At 34.8% G+C, this 12,491-nt stretch overlaps 1 protein-coding gene across 12 annotated transcripts in view; it reads right to left on the minus strand.

Moving 5' to 3' along the window:
• LOC110372645 (nuclear factor 1 B-type) overlaps positions 1-6,274 on the minus strand; it is a 43,619-nt gene extending 37,345 nt beyond the window's left edge. For 11 of the 12 annotated variants that reach the window (XM_021329524.3, XM_021329522.3, XM_021329521.3 and 8 more), the window contains exon 1: positions 6,123-6,274. In XM_021329524.3, the coding sequence (XP_021185199.1) occupies positions 6,123-6,200 (78 nt within the window). In that variant the 5' untranslated portion in view covers positions 6,201-6,274. Of the gene's footprint in view, positions 1-6,091 lie in introns of all 12 variants that reach the window. The other variant, XM_021329523.3, reaches the window with a different exon arrangement.
• Positions 6,275-12,491: the final 6,217 nt, after the last annotated feature.

Here is a 12,491-nt window from a genome sequence, read left to right on the forward strand (position 1 = left end):
CCTAAGATAAACATGTGAAGAAAACAAACAAACTATAGCTTTATAATATTAAAGATAAAGCACATTGGCATAGATATAATAATTTTGATTATTTTATCTAAGTAAGATGCTTCTCCGCGGTGTCATTCGCGTCCTGGGGAAACTTTTTCCCGCACCCGAATAAAATATAGCCTATGTTACTCAAGGGGGATAGTGCACAGCTGGCTGATCTCCTTATACGAGAACAGCCGACAATCGGCTAAGAGGACAACAACTTCATGCTCGACACTTAAAGTATCTACCCCAAACCCTAACATTATATTTCGAAAATATTTTTATTCTTCCAAAAATAATGCAGCCTTAATAACCACTATCTCAAGGCCCACTTTAACACTACAACCACTGACTTCTAACTCCATGATACATAGCACTAACTTCGTCTACAATTTATGTAATAACTTACTTCAACATCAGTATGCGTTCCACCATCCTTGTTTACGAGATAAAACCTTATATTGATGTTGTAAATCATGGAAGGAAAACATGGGGGTAAAAGCTGAAGGTTTTCTGGGATATAATCCACTTTGTGAGTGTTTGTTAGGCTTATCATCGTGTTAGGTTAGCAAGCTAGCCGTCAGTTAACGGGTTGTTCCTTATATTGGGAAATCAAAATGGCGAGTGTGAAAAAAAATATTGAAAGAAATTGAAAGTCATAAAATTTTAACTTTTTAGGCAATCCGATTGCTTATTATTTAAATTTTGTTCTATGCGACAGGACGAGGTGAAAATATATTGGTTAAGTTACACTTAGACCCCGTTGCACCATTTAACTATAACGTTAACCAAACCATAACCAAAATCAGCGATATGACAACTGAAGATGGTTCGGTTAACGTTATAGTTAAATGGTGTAACTTTTCTTTGAATTAATAGGTTGATAATAAACATTATCATTAGGAGAATTTTAGAGTGTGAATTTACATTGAGTCCTGAACGAATTAGATTTCACAACATGAATAGAAAATATTATTCACCACAACAGCAAAACATCATATTACCATAACATCCCCATTAAATATCATAGACAATTAGCCAAATGAAACACATAAAAAGGTTGTATCAAGGATTTACGGCCTCTCTACACAGATATTAGAAGTAACCCCTCCTTGTCTATGCGTATTTATTTCTTCCTTATTTTTTATTGTTTCTTGCAGAGAGACAATAAACTTTATTTCGTTCTGTTTCTCCTCAATATGTTTTTATGTACGTATTTGTGTATCTAGTATTCTACAAAACTTCATGTACTTGAAAATAATGGTTGAACTTATGGAGTTCATAATGGGTTCAAATGATAGATGTGGCAATTCAAATGGGAAATTTTATGGGGCGTTTTAATGAGAAGTTTATCATTTCAAACGCATTTACTACAGTTTTATAAAACTAAGTACGTAGAATAAAATATGAAACATGAACAAGTACGTAGGTTGTACATTTAAAAGATCACCGACTCTGAATTAAGTTATTTTAGAAATTGATTAAAACCTAGGTGCACTATTTTATGTACTTTTTGTGTCTTACTATCCTCCACATTTTTAATATATTTTAAGATATTCGAAGTAAGAGCATTTTATGTTTTAGTGTGATTTCATAAATAACATTAAAATTAGACTTGTCTTCAAAAGAAAAATGTAAATAATTTCCACCGAATACTAAGCCTACAATAAAACTTACTGACGTCATTCAGAAAAACAAAAAACACCGAGAATATTTTACACCGAAAAACAAAAAACATTCGTAATATTTAAACGGTCACGACTAAACATAATTTCAGTTTATTTATAGATCCAAAATCCGCTTTATATTAAACACGCTTCCTAATGTCGTGGCAAGATCATATTAACCCATTTCACTATCGAAATATCTTCACAGTTTCACAAGTTTCCATTTAAAAACTTGCCCCTTTTACTCTAGAAAGAAACACATAAAAAACAGTCAAAAATACATGAGGTTATATACAGGCAGAATACAATTTACCTGTGAGCTGAAATCGAAAAAAACATCAATATACAGATCCAATTTACTAATGGATTCCTTTGCTCGGAGTAGTGAAATTAAAAAAAGGGAAATTTAAAAAAATAACAGGTACGTGCAACACATTCTCGCTCAGGGTAGTGCATTCGGGAATCATGCACATATACAGAATTATCGACTAAACACACCGGCTGAGGAAATAAAAAATTTACTAAATCTGCAGAAAAATAGTCGATTTTGTCAGGTTACCTTGTGTAATCATCATCATCTGCGTTGCCTTTTCCCAACTACATATGTTGAGGTCGGCTTCCAGTCTAACTGGATGCAGTTGAGTACCAGTGCTTTACAAGGAGCGACTGCCTATCTGACCTCCTCAACCCAGTTACCCTGGTATCCCAATACCCCTTGGTTTAAGACTGGTTGACTGTCAGACTTACTGGCTTCTGACTACCCGTAACGACTGCCAAAGATTTTTTTTTTATTTCCTCAGTCACTTTTGTAAATGAATATAATGCTACATTGGTTTTCCATTTTCTTTTTAGGTATATAATTAAGTTCTGTCGTTTTAGAATCGGTCGGAAATAAAATTACATAGTTTCTTAATGAGTGATTAAAAAATCAATGTAGCAATTCAATTACAAATAAAAATATACACATTGGGATACGTGAATCATTACAATTATGACTGATCTATTCCAAAATTAACTTTTAGTCATTAATTTACGGAATTTCAAACACAGTTTCAAGAAATGATTGAGCTGTCAAAGAATAGCTGTCAACGTTAGGTACGATTCGCGCATCCCAAGAGAAACATAGAAAAAAAATGACAAACTAACAATTATTAGGGATACATTAAAATATCAACATTAACAGTTAGTGAAAAACATTCATACATCGAGTGGCAAAAAGGGTGATAGAAGAAATAATAGGGGTATACATCGAAACACCGATGCGTCGCGATCTTCAACGCCAGCCGGCCGGGTACTTTGGCCGTAGAGGTTTTAATCATGTTCAACCTTTTTAGATATTGCAAACCTTTTTTTTAAATCGCGATTGAGTTGTTCTTTTTATGAAAGTTTTGAAAAACTGTTTTGAAAAATTTTTAGTTTGTTTTGTTTTTTTCGTTAATTAATTAATGCTACAGTTTGGTATTTTTATCGAGTTCGAATTTTACACAGTTTTAAAATGTAATTTCTATATAAAATCCTTGCATATAAGATATTTATAAAGCTTTTTAAGATGACGCCTAGGTAAATCCTTATTACAATAATTTCCTTTCTATATCTTTTCTTTTTTGACTGATAAACGATGTCCGAGTAGGTATTTATAAGAGTTTGAATCAGAAAAACTGTCTTCATCGTCCTTTAATTAAAATCAAAGTATGCTTTCAGAATTACAAGACTGTTATTATTCTTATTCTTCTTTCTTTCTTCTTTATCAGAATTTACTGTTTTATTTTATTGACATTTATTTTCGGAATAACATCGCTCTTTGCGTTTCCGTAACATAAAAATGGCGAAAACATCATAAAATTCTTATTTCTTCCTTAAGAAATCTATTATTCTTTATAGTTTAATTGATTTCTTATTGGATTACAATAATACATCAAGTTGTACAACGCACTCTTTTTCTTTTTCATCATAATCTGCCTAGCTTTTCCCAATGATGTTGGGGTCCGCTTCCAGTCTAACCGGATGCAGCTGAGTAGGTACCACTGTTTTACATGGAGCGACTGCCTCCTCAGTCCACTTACCCGGGCAACCCAATACCCCTTGGTTAGACTGGTTGTCACTTACTGGCTTTTGACTACCCGTAACGACTGCCAAAGATGTTCAAATGACAGACGTTGCTAGTTTTCTTTTATTGATTCATAAATATTTTACATACATTTATCCTTTAAATTATTATTCCACGTTGAATATACATCGCCATTTTTATCAGTTTTATATGAAAGATACTTTTTTTATTTAGATTAAGTAATAATGAATTATATACATGTAAGTACATATTTACATTTTCATTAGGTATTTTTCTAAAAGAAATGAGTTTTATTCAAATGCTTAGTTTTCCAAAGTGAAATGTACGAAATTAAATTAGAATTTCAAGTTTCTGGTCGGGTTATCTCTGCTGAATAAGCTTTGAATGCTCGACTAACTTGGTGCAACGTACCTTGCCTAAATTCAATTTATACTTAAATATATTACGTATATAGAAGCTGTATTTTTAATGCTGTTTACCCGGTTTTGATTTTTAAGCAGTGGTGGATAAAAATGTTAAGTTATTTATCGTGAAAATATCTTGTAAAATACTGAAAAGAATAGGTAGGAAATTACTGTTATTTTCTTTTGTTATTTTTCTGTCAATAAATCAGTTAATTAACTGTATAAAGTTCGAGATTGTGAACCATCAGAACTAGGTGACCGGAAAAAAAATCTCAACTTTTTACTGAACGTAAATAAATAGTAAATAGTAAAACCAATCGATTTATCAGTATAACATAAAAAACTAAATGTTTAGACTACGAATACTCATCATCAAGATCAAGGGCGAAGTATTAGGGCACGGAGCCAATAACTCCAAAATCTCAAAGATATGAACAAAATAAACGAAAGCTTTTCAACACTTAACTAATACTGTATAAATAAACAAACGATACAGAAGAATTTGCGAAACAATTGGCTTTTAAACGAGTAAAACGTGGACTCGACTTTTATGCGAGAGCTTATTAATTTATGAAATATGAGAAAATTAAATGCCCTGATCAATATATTGAAGGGCATTTAGAAACCAGATACATATATTTAAACTCAATAAAGATTAATTGAAACGAAATTAAAAAATACCGAGCACGTTTAAAAAAACCATGTTATCCTAACCTAAAAAGCATTACAGCATAAACACTACAAAAGAGGTTCCATAACCCGCATAAAACCTCCTTCAAACCCAAAAAGTTTTCACAAAACTGCAAGTAAATTGTTTTTGCAGTCAGATAAAGCCGATTTTAGCAAAACAGGCTAAACTGCAGAGGCGATGGGCGTTATGCTATGCTATGCCGTAGTTTCCCTGCAGTCAACTTATTCACATCTTAGCCATACCATATTGATTCACCAACCTTTTTACGTATCTATTATTGTTTAATCTGTGGTTCTGTATTGTTTTTTTTATTGATTAGCGTTGAGTTTTAGGAAGGAGTTTAGTTGTAGGTTTTTTGGTGTTAAAAAGTTTGTTTTTAGTGTTTATTTTTTTAATGTTTTTAGAGTTTGAACGTGGTTTCGTTATTCTATAATTGTGGTTTTGATAGGGATTTTTATTATTAGTAGCTGTGAATAATCTTTCTGATTTATTTAAGGATGACAATAAACGAAAATGATTGTCATTCTGAGTCATTTAACATTCGTTTCTTAGTCATCGAATTGTTTCTTTTATAGCAATGTTACGAACTTAATTTTAGTCTAGCATTAGAGAGAACACGAGTTTAAGACGTTAACATTTTATGATGATTCTTTATTATAAATAATTTAGTATCATTTGAAGGTTATGCTCTCGCATAAAGATTCGCAATGAAATCTAGTTTTATATTTATATAATATGCTTTTGTATTATAATGATTGCATCCTATATTTACCATTATTCGGTACCTCGGAGCTTTTAGTCGTGGAATCACAGCAGCTTCGGCATTTTAATTCTGCACTGAATTGTTTTAAATTCAACGTACAACACAGCTCGTAACTGTCAATCTTGTACGAAAGCATGCTTATCGATCTGTTTACACGGTCTGTTTTGAACACAAAATTTACCATAACGAGAACCGTTACACTTGATTCTTAATTTGAATTCTTCTCAATCTTGAAGTTGAGCGTCGAACACGTGTTTTTTTATTTTTCTTTTATTTTTTTTATGTTACCTTGTTACTAGTGATGTGGGCAAGTCGCATCCAGCCTACAACATTAGAGGATCACGTGCGTCCACACATCGATCTGACGGCGAAATCGGTACGTCCCGAAAATACCCGGGCGGCCGACGCAGTTTAGGTAAGCAACATTAGCTCACAACATCTGTTAATATGATCATTGTTAATTACATATGGGTTTGTTGTTAATAATTGTAGCCACCTGTCCCGAGGAGGGCGCTTGCAAGTAAGTCGCTACGTCGTCCACCATGCAGGCTCGCGGGAGGTCGGGGAGGAACATAATACGCTAGAGGGCGCGCATATCGCGTGTGGGCTGCGCGGCGCCCCGCGACCGACTGGCGCGACTCGCCGACCCCCTCCCCGCGCGCGCCGCCCCGCCCCGCCCCGCCCTACGCACAGGGCTGACGGCAAGCTTTTCCGGCTTTTTCCTAAGGTTTTTTTAGGCTGTGGGTGCTATTTTCGGGTTAGATGAAAGCTATTCGAAGTATTGATTTTTTATGTGCATTATTTTGCGGTTCGAGATGTGAAATGCTAATAAAATTTCCCTTAAATTACTTTTCATTAGAACTGTACTGCATAATTATTGATTGAATTAGATATAATAAGTTTTGATTATTGAATAATTTTATCTAAAACTCAATAAGAAACCCGCTTCTAACACTCCGAAAATACCCTAAAACAACCAGAACTCCAAATATTTAACTACCCAAAAAAACGCAATTACACAAGCATAACAACAAAAATGTATGTATATGTAAAAATAGCATTTTCTCGTGTACCAGCCCTACATCCGTACGTCGTAATGCATTCGCGGCACTCGCCTCGTCTCGGCGCCACTCGGACCCGATCGGTAAGCGCTCGGGTTCCCTCGGAAAGCTCTTTCAAATTCGGAACATAGACATGACATATCTGTTTTCGTTAACAATGCAATTTCAATGTTAAAGCTATAGACACAGAGTTGATTTTTCTTTGACAAAAAAAAGTTCAAGTGTTGTGTTTGACTTTTGAAATATCCTAATTTAGCTCAGTTTTTGCTGAGTATTTTAACTCTTATTGAATTGTGTGAAGGCTCAATTTAGCCCGCATGCCTTTTTCAGCTGACGCGTCTATAAATGTCACATTATGTGCGTTTGTGTGCGTGTTTTTTTTGCATGTGTGAGTTAAAAACACATCTTGGGCGGACGGTGGAGCGAATTTAGGCAGATTTTTTCCCTGTTAGATAATAATAATTTTCTTATACTTAAGACGTCTTGTTTTTATGAAAAGTCAAGTAGGTCAGCGAAGAAAATAATAAATGGTAACCCTGAACGTTTTCCGCTATCTAAAAAGTTTATGTGTGTATCATTTAAAACTGAACGGACTTTTGGAAAGTTAGAGTACTGAAAATTTTTAAAGACGCTTTCAAGAAATTACTAAATTGGGTGCTTTTTGATTTTTCTTGATGTTTGGTAGTCGTTACAGGAAGTTAGGAACCAGAAACTCTCATGACTGTGTTACCTAGTTTTTGGGTATGAGGAGGTCAGATAGGCAGTCGCTCAAATAAAACACTGCACTTATGGACTCACCTTATAAACTTCCTTAGTAACTTTGGCTTTAGTTACTTTAACTTAAATAACTTTAATTGTGCAGGTACATAAGAGAGCATTGAAAAAGAGGGATGAGAAGAGAGTGCGTGTAACAGAAATGAGAATGCTGAGATGGATGTGTGGTGTAAAGTAGCGCCAGTTACAGAAAAGATGAGAAGTAGAAGATTATCATGGTATGGGCATGTAATGAGGAGGGATGATACGCATGCAACAAAGGTCTATCTATCTAATGAATGTAGATGGATGGAGAGGAAGAGAAAGACCTAAGAAAAGATGGATGGATTGCCTGAAAGATGACATGAATAGGAAGGAAGTGAGTGTCAGTATGACGAGTGACAAGGACAATGGAAGAGGACGACATATTGCGCCGAACCCAAATAAAATTGGGAACAGGGCAGGAGGAAGAAGAATTGTGTACATAAGAGAGTCCACAAGAGGAATGCCTAAGATTCATAAAAATAATAAGAGGAGTACCTACGAGAGTACACAAGGAAGTTTATAGATAAGAGAAGATAAGTATGTATGTACTCTCCCTATGAACGTCCTTTTATACTCCCCTTATATACTCTCCTTATTAACGTCCTTATGTACTCCCCTTATGTACTCCCCTTATATACTCTCCTTATTAACGTCCTTATGTACTCCCCTTATATACTCTCCTTATTAACGTCCTTATGTACTCCCCTTATGTACTCTCCTTATTAACGTCATTATGTACTCCCCTTATGTACTCTCCTTGTATACTCTCCTCATAGACTCCCTTTATATACTTCCTTATGTATACTCCTTATGTACTCTCCTTATGTAGGTACTCTCCTTATGTACTCCCCTTTTGTACTCCCCTTCTGAACTTCATTATATACTGCCCTTATTTACTCCCCCTATGTACTCTCCTTGTGTACTCCCTTTATGTACTGTGTTACTGTCGCATTTATAATATTAGTAGGGATTAGTAGGTATTAGGCCTTAAAAAAAAAGCTCAGACGTTCTTCATATTTTCATTGGTTCCGTACATCTGTGAGACTGTGCCTACAATTAAAACCAATTTATTTATTTACAATCCTACATTATAAAGGTAAGTCTACAATGACATCCATTGGGTACAAATTTTGAATACTACTATTTTGCAAAGATACTCTATATGAAAAACATGTGCATAAGACTGCACATCAGTGGTAACTGTCATGCACCTTAACTCAATAGTAATAAGTACGATTTTCCTATAAAACTGTTACCACTGACCTGAAGTTGACTGTACTTTCTTCTTTTCATCTGATAATCGAAATCTGAACTCTGCAGTTGTTTTTAACCAGTTAAACAATTTGTTTAAAGTCCATTGGATAATGTAATCAGTTGAGGTTAATATCGAACAATTACTTTCAATTCAATTTCAATTGGTTTCTGTTAGTGTTAGTTATTACGTTTTTATAATTTACAAAACTGTCCCCAATATTCTATGCTATAGACAAGCTATGTTAATTTATGACAAACATTTTTACAAGTAAAAGCGTAAAAATACAATGACTAGGTCTATATCTTTGAACATACATATTTTTAATACATATACATTAATTATTTAACAACACATATTGCAACCACTCTTTCCTTACTTACCTCACAAAAAACTAAACACATTTACACACAACAAAAAAAAAACTACCAAAGTAAAAAAAAATACTCCACAGAAAACACAACTCCCGTAGACAGGTCCTATCTCGTAGCGCTACGCGGCTACGAGCTACGGCGCTACGGCACCCACACAGGCGCAGTATTGATAAATTTATGTGTGTAAGTGATTAGCTGTGTTACGTAATGTGTGCAGTGTAATATTATTGCAGTAGCACAGAGTAGTTTTCGTGAAAATTGTAGAGAGGTTTTTAAGAAATAGTAGCAAAAGTAGTAGCTACAAAATAATTCTTAAAGCTATTTTCATAATATTCGAAATGTGCCTTATTGTTTTTTTTTTATGTAGATATTCTTATATCTTTTCCTCTCACATTTTTGAACGTAGAGGTGGTTAAGAGAAAGTATAACAATACTGTGAAATAAGCGTTACGATTTATATTTTCTTGCGCTGAATGTTTTGCAGTATTCTTTTGTGTCGTGATTAATTTTGTCAACTAACAATTAGTGCTTATAGCAGCTATCTCACGTGAAAATCTCCTTGACATTTAAGGTAAGGTTCTTTATAAAAGTAATAGTAGACACATGACAAATAAATATCATAAAAATAAAAACTTCATACTTAGTACTAAGCTTAAAAAAGAGCAATTGGACCCTCTAAAATAGCGTAAAATAAAATAAATATTCGTAATAATTTCTTTCGTACGTATGACAATTCTACCGAATGCCTACATACAACCATCTTTTTTTGAAAACTTTATAAAAAAATGTGCACCCTCTATCCCCAACTACTCTGTAAACAATAGTTGAGTAGTAAATCTAATACAGTACAACAAGTCTGGCGCTTTATTATATTACAGAGCTGAACTCAGCTTAAATAGCTCACGTGTCGCTCGTGTGCGCACTGCCTAATCACGTGTCGCAGTGTGGGAGCGCCCTAATGGATGATTTGATTTAGGACGACGAGAAATTCTGATTTCCTTGTGAGTGAGGTGAATTTTTAAGGTTGTTATTATGTAAGGCTTCTTTGGAAAGAAAGTTCTATTTTGTAGGAACTTAATTTTCATTCTTCTTTTTCTAACTCAGTTTAATAATTTTGATTTTTCAATTTAATGTGTTTTTCTCGATTTATAAGGTAAGACATGAACTCTCATGAACCGTTATAGCTAGACGGTTGAATATCATCACATATAATATATTAGATATATGTGAAAATTAGAATAGAATATAAACTTTAAGTCCCTAACATAAAATAGATATCATTTTAGTCTTTTATATAATGGCACGGAACCCCTCATATATAAGTCCCATTCGCACTTAGCCAGTTTTTTTTAAACTTCCAAGCTTCTTTTCATTCAAAGATTCAACAGCTACCGTACAAAAACAACAGCTTATCTTCATGAATCAACAACATAACGAGTGCCAAGACTGTTGATTGACGCGTCGGAGTTGACGCGACACTTGTAACCCGTCGCTATGGTGATAAAATTGTGATTGAAGAGCACGACGTTTAACAGTGAAACCACACTAGTGGATTATCCGCTTGATATTAGTTGCGCAAGGGCAGGGTACAAGAGGGCAAAAGGGTGGCCAAACCAACAAAGTAATGCCTCAATTGCCAACTTCACCACCTACTTATGTATCTCCTTGCTGAAAAACGGATGAGGCTCTGATGACTGCTTAACTTGGAGTATTGAGTTGCCTGACTGCCTGAGTTGATGAGATCAGAGTTTTACTCTTTGTAAAACATTGGTACTCGGCTGCATCCCGTTAGACTGGAAGCCGACCCAAATGATACTCTGGCGACAGACTGGTGGCCGCATAACTACCACAGAGTATTAAGACGGATTTGCTACGCACGACGCGCTGTCGCTAATAATCGGCTAGTGTGACAGCGCTGCAAAACGTCATCTTTTACACCGGTAGATGTCAGGCGATGTCGCTCGGGAAAATCAAGCGGAAATTCCGCTAGTGTGAAAACGCTGTAACATGTAAAGTGTTTTTGTTGTTATGAAAATAGATATAACCTTGAGTTTTTGTTGAATTGGGAAACGGAGTAGGTACATTTATATTAAAACATAATTTTATCTTCGGTAGAATAGCCGAATTCCATAACAACATTCTCAGACACAACTCTTCCGATTCGATAAATTATTTCAGTGTTACACAATCCATTTAAAAAGGGAAGTCTCATGGGTGAAACCGCTAGCAGAATAAGGAAAATTCTAAAGGTATACCAAACCATTTAGCACTAACTATCACCATTTTTTATATCTCTTCTACGATCTGAAAAGAGCACAGCCCTAACCTCTCCCATCCTTATCCCAAAAAGGTCCTTTACATCAAACCTCGATAATTGTGACAAAAACCAAAGCTATAAAGCGAACAAAATATCAGGGAACCATTCACAAACCGCCTCAGGCGACGCCACTGACCGTTATTCTTTTTAATTTCGAACAACACCAGTTTATTTTGTCGATAACAGTAACTGCGCAGCACTATCTATCGAATATCGTTTTATGTTTATTTGAAAATTGGCGCAACACTACAGGGTAAATGTTAGTTGCAGGTTTATTGCGGGTTGTGGGTTTTTAATTGAGGGTTGTGACCTTAGGTACAATTTAAATGTTATATTAGGACAGTTTAAAAAAATATTCTCACTCAGAATGTCTGTTATTCAATGTCGTGTGTCTGTAGTCAGTTGAAGTCAAATAGCTACCAGATTTAACAGCGCTTAAGTCTCGAGCAATGAATTATTTTAAAAAACTGAGTTTAGCTATACGCAATTTTTTTTCAGAACAGCAAAACCAATAGAATCTAGAAAGAGAGCCTAGCCTTAATTTCGAGACGTGCTACGCAACATTCGTAGTACACTTCATAGCTCTCGTAGCAATGATATCAAACAGCACGAAAAAACAGTTCTTTTTGCTTCTACTAGTTCAGTCTTGTAAAAAAATAACCTTTTCCTAATATCAAAATTACAAGAAACTGACTTACCTAACCCCCGAACCTTCACCACATCCCACATATTATTTCCAGTAAAGAAGGAAGCTCAAAAAATCACGCCTTACCACCAGCCTATAAATCCCAACCATAAAAGGTTGTTCTAAAAATTCTAACACTTTCTAATCCTTCCTTCGTATAATACCAACGTAATATAAATTCCGAACCAATATTCACAAATTTGAGGCAGAACGTTGGATGTAGGGGGCAAATTGCAATTTTCTCTGCCCCACTCGTCGCCCTCATAAAACATTTTGGAAATAGTTTTATGTAAAACGCTTTTAAAACTGCGGGTTAGCGTATGTTTGGGTTAGGCTTGTTATTTTGTTTAAGGAAGGTGGTTATAGACTAGCTTGAGT

The sequence above is a fragment of the Helicoverpa armigera genome, chromosome 26 (genome assembly GCF_030705265.1).
Source record: "Helicoverpa armigera isolate CAAS_96S chromosome 26, ASM3070526v1, whole genome shotgun sequence".
NCBI lineage: Eukaryota > Metazoa > Arthropoda > Insecta > Lepidoptera > Noctuidae > Helicoverpa > Helicoverpa armigera.